General features: G+C 38.1%; 1 protein-coding gene across 6 annotated transcripts in view; it reads right to left on the reverse strand.

The window, feature by feature from the left end:
• Positions 1-15,803, reverse strand: part of NSD2 (nuclear receptor binding SET domain protein 2) — a 107,151-nt gene that overhangs the window by 42,286 nt on the left and 49,062 nt on the right. For all 6 annotated transcript variants that reach the window (XM_026112665.2, XM_064511538.1, XM_064511533.1 and 3 more), the window contains one exon: positions 6,780-6,945. In XM_026112665.2, the coding sequence (XP_025968450.1) occupies positions 6,780-6,945 (166 nt within the window). The remainder of the gene's footprint in view (positions 1-6,779; positions 6,946-15,803) is intronic.

Here is a 15,803-nt window from a genome sequence, read left to right on the forward strand (position 1 = left end):
TATATTTACAACAGGGAGAAATGCAGTACAACTGGTTTTCCTTCTAAAAACCCAATTACTTGTTTGAAAGTCTCTGAGTTAATCTACGAAGTTTGACACAAAACCCACTATTTTAATCCCCCCCCCCAAAAAGGCTTTGCTAAATTAACTTAAGGTTACAATCACCTCTCAGTACTCTCAGCGTACATTATTTTACATGTAAGCCTGAACGTTTCTGAAAATGCTACATCTGAAAATGAATTCAAAATTGAGTTTCCAAAGCTTGGATAGCCTGTGCACTCAGCCTCATCTCCAAGTCACCTAAACCTTATCTTTTAATATTCTTGAATAGAAACGCATACTTTAGCTAATCTTAACAACTGCAATCATAACTTGATCTTAACCAAGCTTTTATGGAATCAAAGCAAGAACTGAAAAGCATGTGTGTGGTGGAAGGGAGAAAAGGGAGAGGGGGGAAGATGAGAGACCAATTCTGAAGTCTCAGTAAGAAACATTCTAAGATTATAAAAAGGAATACTGGCTCACTGCAATAATTAATAGGCACACAACTTTCCCCTTCTAAAGACGTCCCCTATTCTACACTGAAGGGGGAAGACGATGCCTTCAAAACCCACAAAAGGCATCACAGTTAATAACAAACTCCTAAAAGACAGAGGTAAGAGATTTAATCAGATTTCAGATGTCCTCTGGCATCCCTCCCTAAAAACTTGCAGATTTGTTTTCTGCTGAGTGTTCAAATTACGGTCTGATTTAAAAAAAAAAAAGTTTTAATTGTAAAGACATACACTTTTGTGTTTATAAGCTCAGCCCTGCTAGAAAAGGATCAGTTACCCACCCAACAGTATCAACAATTCCTCAAGATGTGGCGACATTAGTATGTCAAAGACTTAGTCTAAGCCCAAATAACAGTCACAGCTCTTCATTACAGATGTCTTAAAATCAGGTCTAGTTTTTTGCTAGGTTATTTCATACACAAAACGCCTTCTATTATAATCAGCAAATACTTCTAGTAGATTGCTTCATGCTTTCTAGAAAATTCAGTAAGAGAGAAGTCGCTTTTGGGAATTACTCAGCTAAGAGGTATTTTTAAAGGGAATTGGTTTTGGGTCAAGACAAGCCATCTGGAACAGTAGTATGAAATCAGTCTAATTAATGGATAGGGGTAGAACTCTTTAACCACAATGACCATGTGAGTTACAAGAATGATATCTGATCTCAAATGAGAGAGTCATTATAAGAATGGCATAGGGAAAGGTCTTGGGAACAGTAAGAAAAGAAACTGGAAAAAAAATTTAAAGTAATTCTTTAATAAAACTATTTTAATTTTAATTAAAGATTACTTTAATCCTTAATTAAAGATGCCTTTACCAGACCAAGTATCTTCAACTTGGGGCTGTTCTAGTTTAAAAAAAACTACTAAGGGTACAGAAAGAATGAACATCGGGTAAATGAGGAGATCTTCAGTAAGAGTCTACTCAAAGTCTGCTGAGTTTCTTTGCACTTTGAGGTACAACTTGCACTTACAGCCATGTTCCCTTAACTGCAGCACACCAGGGATTGTTTCAATCTTTTATCTGGAAAGAAGCTGAACTTAACCCTTTTCACTTACAGAATCATATCCTTCTCACTCTTTTGTTCTTCTCACAGAGAGCAGATTGTAGCCATAAGCTAAATCTGGTAACCGATGACATTTGCATGCATCACTCACACAATCCGGTAGTCTAACACAAGTTCCAGTAACGCACTGCCGGGAATAAACCTATCACACAGAAATAATTTTGTCCTCAGCAAGAAAATTTAACTTATCCAGGGACAACTGAGTTCTAAAGATTTTAGCTGTCTATGATGGAATAAGTCATAATTTTCCTATTCCACCAGGATGTTCTAGCTGCAGACAGGAAGATGGCACAAACTGTGTTTGCCACCACCTGTTATGATCTGCCTTTGAGCAGCCAACAGCCCAGTTCCACACAGACACAGATGTGCCCTTCCTTTTGCAATATAATATTGGATAGCAGTAGGTGCCCAATTAAGCAGTCTAAATAATAGTGCCTGACACTAGAATAATCAAATCTAATTCTGAATCTTCAGGTATCTTCTGTGGGCTGAATTCACACCAACACTCTTGGATGAAATAATGGAGCTCATTAAGGATTATTAAATACAAAGACATTTTTTTTGGCTGACAAAATCCTGCACTCATAAGTTATTGGATGTTGGAAAAGTAATTCTGGGGACTCATCACTACTGTTGTCTTTATCTTTACCCTAGCAGCTGCTCTTGACCACTGTCAGAGACAGGATACAGAAAGAGATGGACCTTTGGTCTGACTCAGTACAGACCTTCTGATTACGAAAGCATGCACCCTGCAAGCTGAAAGTTACAAACTTTTCTCAACATGCTAAACAGCATGGATGGTGAAATCAAATATCACCATCAAGAAGTTAAGATTGTTTATATACACTCTTGATCCTAATCCTAGAAATTAGAGAACTAAACACCTAGCTGAATACTTCTACAACTCCTAGACAAAAGAACTCTTCTGTTTGGAACAGGGAGATTTTGACAGTCTCTCAAGAGTAAAGGACAAGTGGAAGGGAAGACAAGACTGAAAACAAGTATTGATGTTTTGAATACCATCATCAGCATGCACTTATCAGTTATGATGATTGCCCAGACCGAGTGGAACTTCCTGAAGGAAAGTTACGGAAACATCTCTCATTTATATTAAAGAGACAGAAGTTAGTGTCTCAAAATATATGGGTCCCTCTTTCTGTTAGTACTCCACAGGTATGACTTTTTTTTTTTTTTTTAAACTAGATTTGTTTTCATAGTTTCCTATAAAAAGCTACCACACAGCTTCTTGATAATGCAGATTGACCCTTGCTCCTTTCAAGGAACAGAGAAATTCAGTTAGGAACAAATAGCTGTTTTTCTCTTAAAGTCCAGGCCTTCTGTGTTGTAATAGACCCAAGTAGTCCAAAGACTAAAACCACAGGGACTGCCTGATCAAAACTCCTAAAGACTGCTATCAGAAAAACTCATCTGAGGAGCCTGTAATAGCCACAAAATCATTCTAGCAGTTGTATGAAAGTTTGAAAGGGATCTCAAGAAGCCATTTAGTTCACTACCAACATTAAGTCCAGCTATATCTTGGAGAACCTCATCCAATTTGTTCCTAAAGACCTCCTGTGAATGAGATCACATAATCTCTCTAGGCAATCAATTCCCATGCTTCACCATCTTTATCATTTCAAAGTTTTTTTTTTTTAATATATAGTGTAAGTATTCCCTGCCATGAAGCTCTCTTCTTCCCAGACTGATAAGAGCTTATATTTTTTCTTCATTGCACTGAACTTTTATTTAAAGCCTGTTAACATGTTTTCCTTTTGCTTCTCCTTGTTAGATTAAACAACCCCAGTTCCTTCAGTCTGTCCTCGCAGGTAAGACTCCTAGATTTCTATTCATGCTCACTGCTGTTCTCTGAACTTTCTCCATTTGGTCCACATCTCTTGAAATCAGATGGCTCAGAAGTGGATGAAATGAATGAAGTACTTGTGCTGAAGCCATGCAACCACAGAAAAAGCTACGCGTTTACTCCACACATCTAACAAACAGCACTATTTATGCACGTCAGCATTACTTCAGTCTTTCTGCAACAGAACTACACTGGGTTAGTTTATGACTCCCAGATTCCTTTCTGCAAAAATGCAGCTTTCCACTGACTTCCCAACTTGATCCTCTCCCAAGGCAAAAAATCTGCACTTGTTCCTACTGAACTCCATTTTTTTTTCAGGCTGCATCACCACATTATCAAGATCATTCTAATTTCCAATACTACATGTTTACAGATGCTCCATACTGCAAATCTGTAATTTTAATGCAAATTCCAGAAGCATATTTGCAGTCCATTTTCCAAGTTCTCAAAGCAACCGTTGAGCACTACTGAAAACTTAAAATAATTCTCCTTACTTAGATCCTCCATAAAATAGAGCATGAAAATACACACAGACTTGAAAATCCAGAGCTAAAAGTTACTGAAATCTGATGACACTAAAATATCCTATTCTGTTCAAAAGAAAGGAAGTTGATACTTTCTGTTGATCTAATAAAAATCCATGAAAGTATCTGGAAGCATAAATATCAAAATAAGGTGATGTGCTCCTACGTCAGTTTGATATGCTTATTAACTTCTTGCTTTTCCTCTTAACGCCAACATTTTCTGGATTTCATTTTTAGATTTTTTCCAAAATTTCATTATGGTGGTTTGACATAAATATAGGAAAAAATAATTCACAGAACTCAGCTGGAGTTGAAACTAGTTAGGGGACTACCTCTTCTTGCTGCCACTAGTGAGTGGGCAGCAAGAAGACAAAAGGAAGGCTAAGGAATGCTCACTGGGGCAGGGGACCTACAGGTGATGGACACAGAAAAGGCTGAGATACTCAATGCCTTCTTTACATTGATGTTTGTTTTTTTAACTGCTAAGGTCTGCCCTCAAGCCTCTCAGGTCCCTCATCCCTTAGCTTAGGGACACAGGCCGGAAGACTGAGACACTACCCACAGCAGAGGAAGATAAAGTCAGGAAGCACTTAAGCAAATTGAAGATATATGAGCTTATGGGACCAGATGGGATGCATCTGGTTCTGAAGCTGTCGGCCAGTGTGACTGCAAGGCTGCTCTGTATTGTTTTTGAAAGGTCTTGGCCATTAGGAGAGATCCGTGCTGACTGGAAAAAGGCCAACATTGCAAGCATCACACCTATCTTTGAGAAAGGCAAGGAGAATGATCCAGGGAACTGCAGGCTAGTCAGCCCAATCTCTGTCTACAGAATTATGGAACAAATCCTCCTTGAAGCCATATCCAGGCACATGAAAGACAAGAAGGTGCTTGGGAACAGCAGCACTGACTTAGCAAGGGCAAATCACATCTAATCAACCTGATTACCTTCTATGAGGGGACAAAGGGAGAGCAGCACTGTTTAACTTTACTTTAATGAAGACAACTGACCTGGCATTCCACAGTATCCTTATAACCAAATTACTGAGAGATGGTTTGAAAAGGTGGAAAGAAAACTGGCTTAAAGGGTTCTGAACAGTTGCAAAGCCCAACCAGCAGCCTGTTACTAACATATGTCCCTAAGGGACATGTGTAAGACAGATACTGTTTAACATCTTTGTTGAGGACCTGGACAACAGCAGACAGTGCACCTTTAATAAGCTAGGTAATGATACTAAATTGGGAGCAGGAGTCAGTTTGCTGCTGCTATGTGGAAAAACTTCACATACTGGAGAAATGGGCTGGTAGGAACCTCATGAAGTTCAGTAAAGGCAAATGCAAAGCCCTGAACCTGAGACAGAACAACCTGATACAGCAGTATAGGATGGTCACAGACTGGCTAGAAAAGAAGATTTGAGATAAAAGACCTGCAGTCCTTGCGAACAGCAAACTGAAAATGAATCAACAGTGTAACCCTGCAATGAAGAAAGCCACATACTTGCATCAGCAAGAGTACAGCCAGCAGGCTGAAGGATATGCTTATTCCCCTCTATTCAACACTTGTGCAACCACATATGGAATATAATGTCTAGTTTTGCATTCCCCAGTACAACAAAGACATTGACATACTGAAGTGAGTTCACCAGAGGGTCACTAAAGTGATTAGGGAGGTCGAGCACATGGTTTACAATAGGATGCTCAGAGATCATTTTCTTCTTAAGACAGAGCAAACTCATCTAGGGTTTGGGGAGATCTTACTGCTATCTTCAGCTACGTAATGGGAGGTTTAGAGAACCGATCAAGACTCTTCTCAGACACCCACATTGGAAATGTAAGAGGCAATGGACATAGGTTGAAACAAAGAGAATTTCAAGTAGATACAAGGAAGAATCTTCTCACTATGAAGGTTGTCAGCCACTGGAACAGCTTACCCACAGAGGGTGTGCAGTCTCCATCCTTGGAGACATTCAAAATTTGACTGGATAAGGCCCTGGGCAGCCTGCTCTAACTTGGCTGTTTCGAGCCAAGGGATGGACCATGTGACCTTTAGAGTCCTTTCCAACCTAAATTATTTCGTCCTTCTACAACCAGCACAAATAAACACTAGAAGTCTCAGGTTTCAGAATGGAATAAGAAACTGCCAGTGAGATGACAAAATGGGCACGGATACCTACTTATGAACGCGATTAACACTTGGTAGCCCCTACATTTAGAATCAATTAATTTTGTCTGTAGATAATTATTGATTCTATAGATCACAAAAAATGCAGCTACCTGAAATAGGAATTGCTTTTCATAAAAGATAATTACCAGAAGTATTTAATTCTCATTAGCTTTCAACAAAATTTTAAGCCCCATACCACTTCTAAAACATCCATCCCAAGTCTTTTGTGAAAGTTATTTTTAATTCATTCTTAATTCATTCATTATATCCTGTTGAGAAAAATGTAATATAACATCATACTGCAGTCTCCATAAAAACAGTGGAAAGCATGTGCTATCAGATAATTTTTTTTTAATAAGAATCCATACAGTTTCACAAATCACAATTTCAAAATCCTTATGTGAATCTTAAGAGTAAAACAACCCAGTGGAAAAACCTCAGGCTGCTATACGGTCAAGAATAGTGCTTATGTGATTTTAATATCCCTCTTGATAACAAGGAACTGGTTCAGTTACTGATACAACTGAATAGATAAAATTAAGAACAGAATTTTTCCCAAAATAATATTTTCATATACCTGAAAGAAATCTGGATGTTTGTAGCATCACTGACATACCTTTTAGTTTAGTGTAGGAATGAAGAACAGGATCAGCAGAAACCATACATGGCCACCATGGAAAACCAGACACTTTGGACCACACTAGATCTCCAATATTATACTTCAACAGATGGACTTTGTCTTCTTTGACAGTACTTTGAGTAGAATCTTTCTTAGCAGGAGCCTTAAAAGAAAGAAAGAAAAAATATATATATTATCACCATATTTCTCCTTCAGATGTGTATTGGAATTACTAAAGAGCACACAAAAATAGATGACAACTACAGTTAGTATTCTGTTTAAATATTCTAGTTAGATGTAAAAACACAGGCAGCAGTAACAAAAAGAAGGAAGTAAGAATGAGAACACTGGAAGTAAGAATTAGTACACTGGAATAAAGAGCTATAGTGTTTGCTAACAATACTAAAACAATAATATTTCTTCTGTAATAAACAAAAATTTTAAGTCACATTCTTTGTTCTCTCACAGGGAAAAATTCCCACTTTATTTCCATGTTTGTTTTTGGTCAGAAATACTGACGAGTAAGCTGTTGTTTGCCTTTATCTTTCTGAATAACTGCTGAGAGATCATCAGGAAGGCTTATTTTAATTTCAAACACATTAACAGAGCATAAAATGTATATGTGGAAGAGCCAACCTCCCTTTGTACTTAGTGTTATTAATCAAGTTAAGTGCTACGCACAAATGTGTTCTCAGATTAAAAAAAAAAAAACCTTCTGAACTTAATAGACTGAAATACAGTCTTTATGTCTAAACAGAATCTACATAAATTACCAGTCAAAAAAAATCAGAATTTTTTTTTTAAAAAAACATGCAAAGGAAGTGTGAAATGAATCCTTCCCCACACCCTTTTCCAAGTCCCCCCCACCTCTTCCAATTCTAGCAGTAAAAGCTAGTGAGTGCCCAGCTTGTATTCTAAAGCTATTTTAACTCCTGGAAAATTATCACAAAACTATTTCCATTTTGAGGGACAGATTTAACCACTACAAGGGATTTTTCTGTTCTCCTACAACACAAACACACTTACACCTTTTCCTTACATCATAATGAAGTCCAGCAACAGAAACATTTATTCACGCACTTAAAACTATTTCATATTTTACAAAGTTAGTTAAATTTCATCTTTTTCACTTCATCCGTTCTATTTGATATGAACAAAGAATGTCCTTGTCTACGCAAACTAGATGCGAGAAAGCACAGAACATGTCTCATTACAGATACCTGTAAAAAGAGTTACATATTTTATTTTCCTTTTGTCGTTTTCTAAAACTAATTTTATGTGCAACGTGCTAGCTTATTCATCTTTTGCAGTACCAGTTTAACATACAGAAGGCAGACCAGAGTTTCACGCTTTCAGAGGATTTAATGTTAAAGCTGGAACAAAATTCTGTTTTAAATAGTAAAATTGGGGAGAAGGAAGACTGAAAAAAAAAAAATCTAGAAATCTAGAATGTAGAAGCATATACTACTTGAAGCATTACGTTGAGTCGGAACAGATCACATTACCTTGTATAGATTTTTAAACGCGGAAGGTACTACCAGACTAATTACGTATTATTTTCCAAACACAAAAACCAACAATAACTTTGACAAACTGCAAAAGCATTTTTTGATATTCAAACCCAGAGGAACGCCCAGTCAGCAAACCTAAAGCTCATTGTAGTAAGAACCTTCTTTCCCTAAAGCTTTTAAAGCCGCTCCTGGTAAACACACGTGATGCTATGTCATATGATTGTTATGGACAGTTACTCATCCAGTGATTCAGCTTTTCTGATGAATTCAGACTAGATCCATATGCCTCCAGCAAGAGCCATGTTCCCATGTCTCCAGGTTTTTGGCTCTCTAAGGATTCTGTAAGACTGTCAGAAAACCCCTCCCGCTGAGCGTGCCTCAAGTCCAGAAATCTCAAAAGACCTAAAAGATTCCAAGCAGATGTGAAAAATCAAATGCTCCCTCTAGCTAAAAATTAAAAAAAATAAATATCCCAAGAACAGATGCTGGGAAAAATGTTAATCCTAGAATACCTAAACCTACTTCAGCACTTAAACTGCATAGGTGAAGTGAAATATTTTGAAATGACTTTAATTTTCAAAAATGTGAATGCTGTTCAGGATTCTAAATCCCATTTTTAATTTCAGAGCCCCACCTCACTTTTTTCCCCCCAAAGTGCAACTAAGCTGCAAAGATTTACAACTACAATCTGAGAAGGAGCCGGCTAGAATACTTAAAGGGCTCTAGCAGGGCTTCTTATTACAGCACAGTCCAAAAGGGTTGGCAGGAAAGGGGTGACTATTACATTTCAACGTATCTACAAGCACTTGAAAAATTTTAAAATAGCTCAGAATTCTTATGTCATATCGGATGACAATACAAAACTCAAAAATGACAACCTTCTGATAATACCCGCAAGGCTGATCTATACAACCCTTGCTACATTTCTTTTTTATTGATAAAATGTATATACTTTAAAAAGAGTGGCAAAATACAGCACAGGATTCTATCAACATTATTTTTTGAAGAGCTGTAACATAAGGTTATTTAAAAACCTAAAGACAATATTGGCATGAACTCACTTACTTCCATCTTAATTTCCCTACACATTCTGTTTTAGTTTGATTTTGTCATTCTGGTAATTACTCTGATGTATTTAATAGCTATCTCAATAGTAAACAGATCTATTGTTACTGAGGTGAAATTCCTGGCACGTACTTTTGAGACAAGCAGCTTTATGACATTTAGCAGTCTCTAGTATTTCCTGAAGTTGTTTAAAAATGATAGAAAATGCTACATACTGGAAGGCAGTCACACGCATAGATCTTACTACAGTTTCCTTGTTTGTTTTTCTTGTTTTGTTTTGTTTTGAATTATCCATGGGCTGGGACGAAAGGCAGAGAGCATTTCTACACCAATTTGCCACCCAACCCCCTGATGGCAGGCTACATTTCTGGATGATGAGAGCTGGAGCTTCTTTATGAGGAACCTGCATTCTCTGTAATTTTTAAGAATTGGAGATGACCATGCAAGTAACAGAGGCAAAATAAAAAGTAGTAATCTGGCTTGCTTTTTTTTTTTTTCTTTCTTCTTCTTCCTCCCCTCTCCTTTTCCTCCAGAAGGACAAACGAGTGTCCCTACTGATACGTAGTCAGGCACAACGCAGAGACCCCGAGCACATGCCCACGGGAAAGGGAGAGGGAGCCCTGGGGAAGCACACTGTTGGCGGCCTGTGTGAACGCACTAGGAGACAGGGAATACCTGCTACTGCAACAGCAGATCTAGTCTCTTTGTGATGATACCCAAGCAAGTTAAGATGGGAGGCTTGTGGTTTAGAGCACAACTATAAAACTACAAAGAGGAAAGCTCACACAAGTAAGTATTTTAAGCTACTTTCTCCCCCAATTTTAGCCTCTAACTTGATGAAATTTTCTGTTTCTTGAAGCTGCTCCCATTTCTACTTAGAAATCATACCCACAAACGCTAAAAAAGGAAAGCCTGTAGGATTTGCTGTGTTGCAGAGGAGCACACACCAGTCAGTCTTTGCTTACTGTTACTGCTAAGCAAGTCTGGATCGCTCTGCATCTCCCTGGAGTTTGTCCCGTGCCATACCTTTTCCTGCAGTTTGGACAGAAGTAAACACACACACGTTTAGTTTCCAAATTTCCCCCTCTTGTCCTTTTCTAATTACAGGCAAGCCCAGCAGCCGTGGAGTTGGCTACCCCCTCACTCGTCTAACCCACAAGTCTTGAAACCAGCTCCACTGAACAGCAAGAAGGAAACAGCATGAGAAGTTCCTTCTCTTCTGCTTTGGGAAAGGTTTCCGGGCGGGTCTTCCTCTTCAAACACTAGGCCGCAAAGAAATTGCCTAAGCGCACAGGGGAAGCATAGGTGGGCAGGTGATGACTACCGTACAGACCCGCCCCGATACAGCGCGCACCAGCTACGTGCCAGGCCCCGCGCTGCTCAGCACGGCAGACACGAGTTTTGGCAGAACTCTCTTACTTTCTCGATTAGCATCCTAACAAAAGGCTTGCTCTGAAAGGCAGCTAGACAGATTTTATTCTGTCCTGGAGGGTGTGGGGGTGTAACAGAATAATTTCATTTCCACAACTGAATTTTCCTATGATAAATTACACCTTCAGGAGTAAAAACCATCCTTAAAAATTCATTTGGGCCACCAATTGCAATAGGCTGAGGAGAACCAAAGAACAGATTTAACACGCCTTTTCTCCTCCTTTAACATTTCAGAGCTCTCCTTTGTCATTCCTCTCAGCACTTTCAGGAGCAATGAGTGACAGGCCGATTGACAAGAGCTTATGACAGTGCTGTAAGCACACTACCAGCTCACCCAAAGAGGTAAAATGTGATCGCTTGGACATAGAAAACATTGGTAATTAATTTTACCTACAGCTGATCCAAAGAATCGTAACAATTTTCATTTAGTTCTGGTCTCACTAATGTACATGATGGGTGTATTTTGGGGGTTTTTTTTGGTTTTTTTGTGTTTTTTTTTAAACAGTGCACCACAAAAACACTGTTTACAAACTTTAACATAACCTGTGTAACACCAGATAGGGTCTTACTATCACGGACAAGAACTTACAATGAATGACAGGTAATTTCAAGTTAAAAACTACTTTAAAATTACTAAGGAACAATCCATTTAAGAACGGCATCTCTCGCTTTACATTTGTTTGTACATTACGTTATGAAAACGCCATGCTAAGATTTTAGCAAGCAAGGGACAAAAGCAGTTTAAAGACAAGCAAAAAAGCTCACACTTGAAAGGCAGAACAGCTGGTGCGAGACTGAGATAAGTTAACCCTCTTTTAAAATGATCAGTGGTAAAAAGTAAATATGTTAATATTAACATTATCTGTTTTGTGTATATATGTGTGCATGTGAGGAATTACAACCCCTCAAATTATTGCAAATCACCTGAAGTAACAAAAAGCTAATATATTACTACGCAAGCTTAGAGAGCTATAGAAATAACAAAAAAAAAAAAAAAATCATCTAACCATCATTTTTTAGAGCTCAACATAAAATACAGTAAAATCCAAGCAATGCCAACTTACAGATAAGAAATGCCATAGACTGTCAAAAAGGGACTAGCCAGAACAATACTGAAAACTGATGGAGAACAAACCACCAGAATTTAATACTGGACAAGGAAAAAGAGAGTCATTAAGACAGATGAAGACAGCAAGTGTTCTCCTCTGTGTCACATCACAGGGAAGTGGCTGTTGAATAACTTGCAGATATCTCCCTTCCCATTTTCAATTCGGTTCCGTCCCGTATCCAAGTTTCCACCAGAATGCACTACACTAGAAGGCCAGGCTACAAATACAGGCTGCTAGAGTTCCACTTGCATTCAAGAATAAAAATCAACTGGAACTATAAAGAAACTAAAACGAAATGGTCAAGGTTCCTAAACAGGATATAAGCAGTTAAAATGCACTTTGAATAAAACTCAGAACATGCAAACAACAGTCAAACCTGCTTCTTCTATGTTAAAAAGATCAGTGCTGCTTGCTGACCAAGACCACTTTTTTTTGTGGTCCTGCTACCTACCTGTGTGTTTCCTCTACCAATATCCCCATTTTCTATCATGCACTTCTGTAATTTAGAAAGAACAAAAGTTTTGTCTTCTCTTGCCTCTCCTATCAGGAGAGATAGTAAACTAATGGAAGTGGCTGTAGAGCAAACTCATCCATCCATAGGTTAACAAGAGATGGTAGTCTGTCTGGAGAAATATATTTAAGAAGTGGCCAGTGCTCATTCTAAATAATTCTAGCTATGAAAATACAGTATCCGCAGAACATAACTGCATTAGTGTTTTGTTCTGTTTTTTTAATATCATTAATTCACAACTTAAAATAAATCCGTTTGTCCCAGAAGGACAAATGAATGTGATAAAGATAAAATATGTTTTTCGTTTCATGCTGTTATATACTGCTTATCATCTAACTAAAGAGTGCTATGTAATTACATATTCTGTATGTGGATATATAAAAAGACATGTAACAGACCACTGCCTACAGAGAGAATACTTTAGGCGGAAGGGTAAAAGAGGAAACCTGACCCTCTTTTTCTTTGAAATTTATTATTGCAAAAATGCAGGAGGATGAGGAGACAGGAAGAAAGAAACAATGGTTTGACAGAGTTTTGCATTCCATTTTCAGGAGAATAGAAGGAAACTTTTTAGATGAAAGACTGCAGTCTTCAAAGGCCACGGCATCAACGTCCACACAGTTGTATCTTGCTCTGAACATCTGCAAAACCCTCCCAAAACATATATGATGTTGTGTACGGGTTGGAAGACCAAGGCAGAGGAGGACTTGAAAAGCCCAGATTAAGAGAGACAAGTTAACTACGCTGGAGGTTTCTTTGATAGTTTTTCAAATTTCTGACTATTCTATACCAAGTTAGAAATATAACTACAACCTTCCACGGACAATTCCTAGAACAATTACTTTAAAGGTATTTCTTCAAGTTATCTGTTCCTTTATTCTGTTACTAAGCACTTGGAAAAGGGAGGTCAAACAATGGCAGTGTGAAGAATGACTTGTATAATGATGCTAGGTGTTTGAGTCTTCCTGCCACAACCAGGATTGCCCCCTCTCCAGCCTGCTTAGTTAGTAAAGCTATCAAACAAGAGGACAGAAAAAAGCTAGGAAATCAATGCTCTACTTTCAGATACCCTAACAACTTTTCAGCGATTGTTGAGGCTCTTCTAAAGCAAGTGTTAGTTTAGTGACAATAGGCTTGTCTCCTTGGTTACTTTCGACAAAATTATCTGAAGCAGTTCAGGAACAACATGTCAAATATCACCATATAGGATCTTCCTCTGCAAGAGGGAAAGAAAGCAGAAGACCCATTTAAGTTTAGACAGGGGTTCATAATGCAGATTATTCATAAGGCAAGATAAAAGCTCAAATTTAGATTTCACATGAAACACTATCCTTTTGGTTACTTTTGAATTATTTTTTCTGCCTTTGGCTCTCTCGTTATCAAATCTGCAGCAGAGGAGGTTTTTTTAATGTTTTCACATTTAAAAACAAATCCGGCTATACAAATCAGCAATCTTCTTTTATACAAACACTATAAGAACAAGTATTTTAGAAACAAACTTAACATGGTATTTTAGTAACTAGGATACAATCCTTTTTTCAGAGTAAAGAGTTGAAGAGAAACAGATTCAATCATTCACAGATAGATCAAGTAAGACGCAAGCTCTGGAACACTTCCCAACCCTCAGTCTTCCTGCAAATGTGGAGAACAGTTTCTTTCAGCTGCTTTACTGAATTTACATTTAGATGACCTCTTAAATCATACGTTGCTGGCTTAGTTTTGAAAGGTTGCATGTTTCAGAAATCACTGTTTAAATTAGATACGGCTTCATCAGAATGAATGAAACCTCCTTTTATAGAGTATTATAAAAGGATTCCTGCCTATATCCTACTCCTCTAACCTTCACCCACCCTCAAGAGTTTAAACTAGATAATGTGGTATCTGGGTGTATAAGACAGTGTGGATACAAGATGCTACAAAAGTATGGAGAAGCACGACTGCAGTGCGTGAAGGAGGTTTGGCACAGGAAACGAAGTTATTTCTGAAGAATTTCCATATGAATTTCACATCGGATAATAGAAAGAAAGATAAATCATCTTAGCATACCTATGAATTTTCAAAATGCTACATCCATATGTATTTTGTTATCTGCATGTACAAAGGTTTCACACACCTTCAAGATGAGAATCAGCCTGGATCAGGGCATCATCCTTAGCATTCTCCTATGCACTTAGAGTTCAGTAGGCAAGAGTTTTCACAAAGCACTGTCTTAGTAGATATTCTCCTCTTGGTAGCTGACAAACATCCAAGGTAGCACAGGTGGATGTTCTGAATCCTCATCTTCTTGGTAGAAAATAAAAAGCCCAAATCCACACAATAGTGCCAACAGGCAACTAACTGGTGTCACAGAACACTGTTGTCTGGTGAAAGCAGATACCAGTCTCTACACTTTTCTGTGACAAGAGCACTTCTGAAAGAAGCTGTCCAATCGAACAAACACTGATTTGGCATAAAGGGTCTCAGTTAGCTAGCTAATAATTTGATATAGGCCAAACACTACTTCGCTTTTGAGAGCAGACCTTTACATCCAATCCCCACAGGTTAAAAACAGGTACAAGAGGTTTCCGGGTAAGCAATTTCCATTCTGGTGTTATACAGCAGTAGCAGGCCCTCCTGTTCTAGGGATGAAGCCTGAGAAACAACATCAGTGGCTAATCGACCTAGTAGGGAAGTCTGTTGGGGGGGGGGGGGGGAGAACAGACATTATCTTGATTTGGCAATGCTGAAACACATTTCTGAAACAGTCCTTATTCTCAGCAATAAAGGTATAAAGAAAACCTGGGAAACTCCAACTAAGAATACCCCAATCCTATATGAACATTAAAAAGCCTTTGCAGCAAAACATCATGAAGTGTATGATCAAAGTGCTAACAACTCTACAAGATCCCAAATTACTTTTCTTACTAGGAGCACCCTGAATATACATGCAGGTTTACACTCATTTACAGAAAATTGAAGCTTTTATATCATTAAGTGCTGCTGTAAGGCCACAGGTTCACCTCCCTTCATACAAGTGCAGCAGACCTCATTTAACAATAGTCTACGCAAGATGTAGTTTTCCCCTTTGCTTCCAAAAAGAAACATTTTTATAATCCCTCTTTGGAAGAAAGGAATTCTTTCCTTATTACTGACAATACATACTTTTAGCTTCTGCCCATTTTATGATGCCCCAGAGAACACTTCTTTTAGGTAATTCTGGTTTACACAAAAAGTAGTAGTGCAAATTTTATCCAGGTCGGACCTGTTTATTTATAATAGGCGGATAAATAAACATTATAATAGACAAATTTACAATTAGTGCCTGTACCTCTTCTGGAAGTCCTAAAGCTCTTGTGTCCTACACAAAATCCATTCCGGAACAATGAAACTCACAAACAAGGCCCATAGGGTTCCA

Source organism: Dromaius novaehollandiae, chromosome 4 (assembly GCF_036370855.1).
Source record: "Dromaius novaehollandiae isolate bDroNov1 chromosome 4, bDroNov1.hap1, whole genome shotgun sequence".
Taxonomy (NCBI): Eukaryota; Metazoa; Chordata; class Aves; order Casuariiformes; family Dromaiidae; genus Dromaius; species Dromaius novaehollandiae.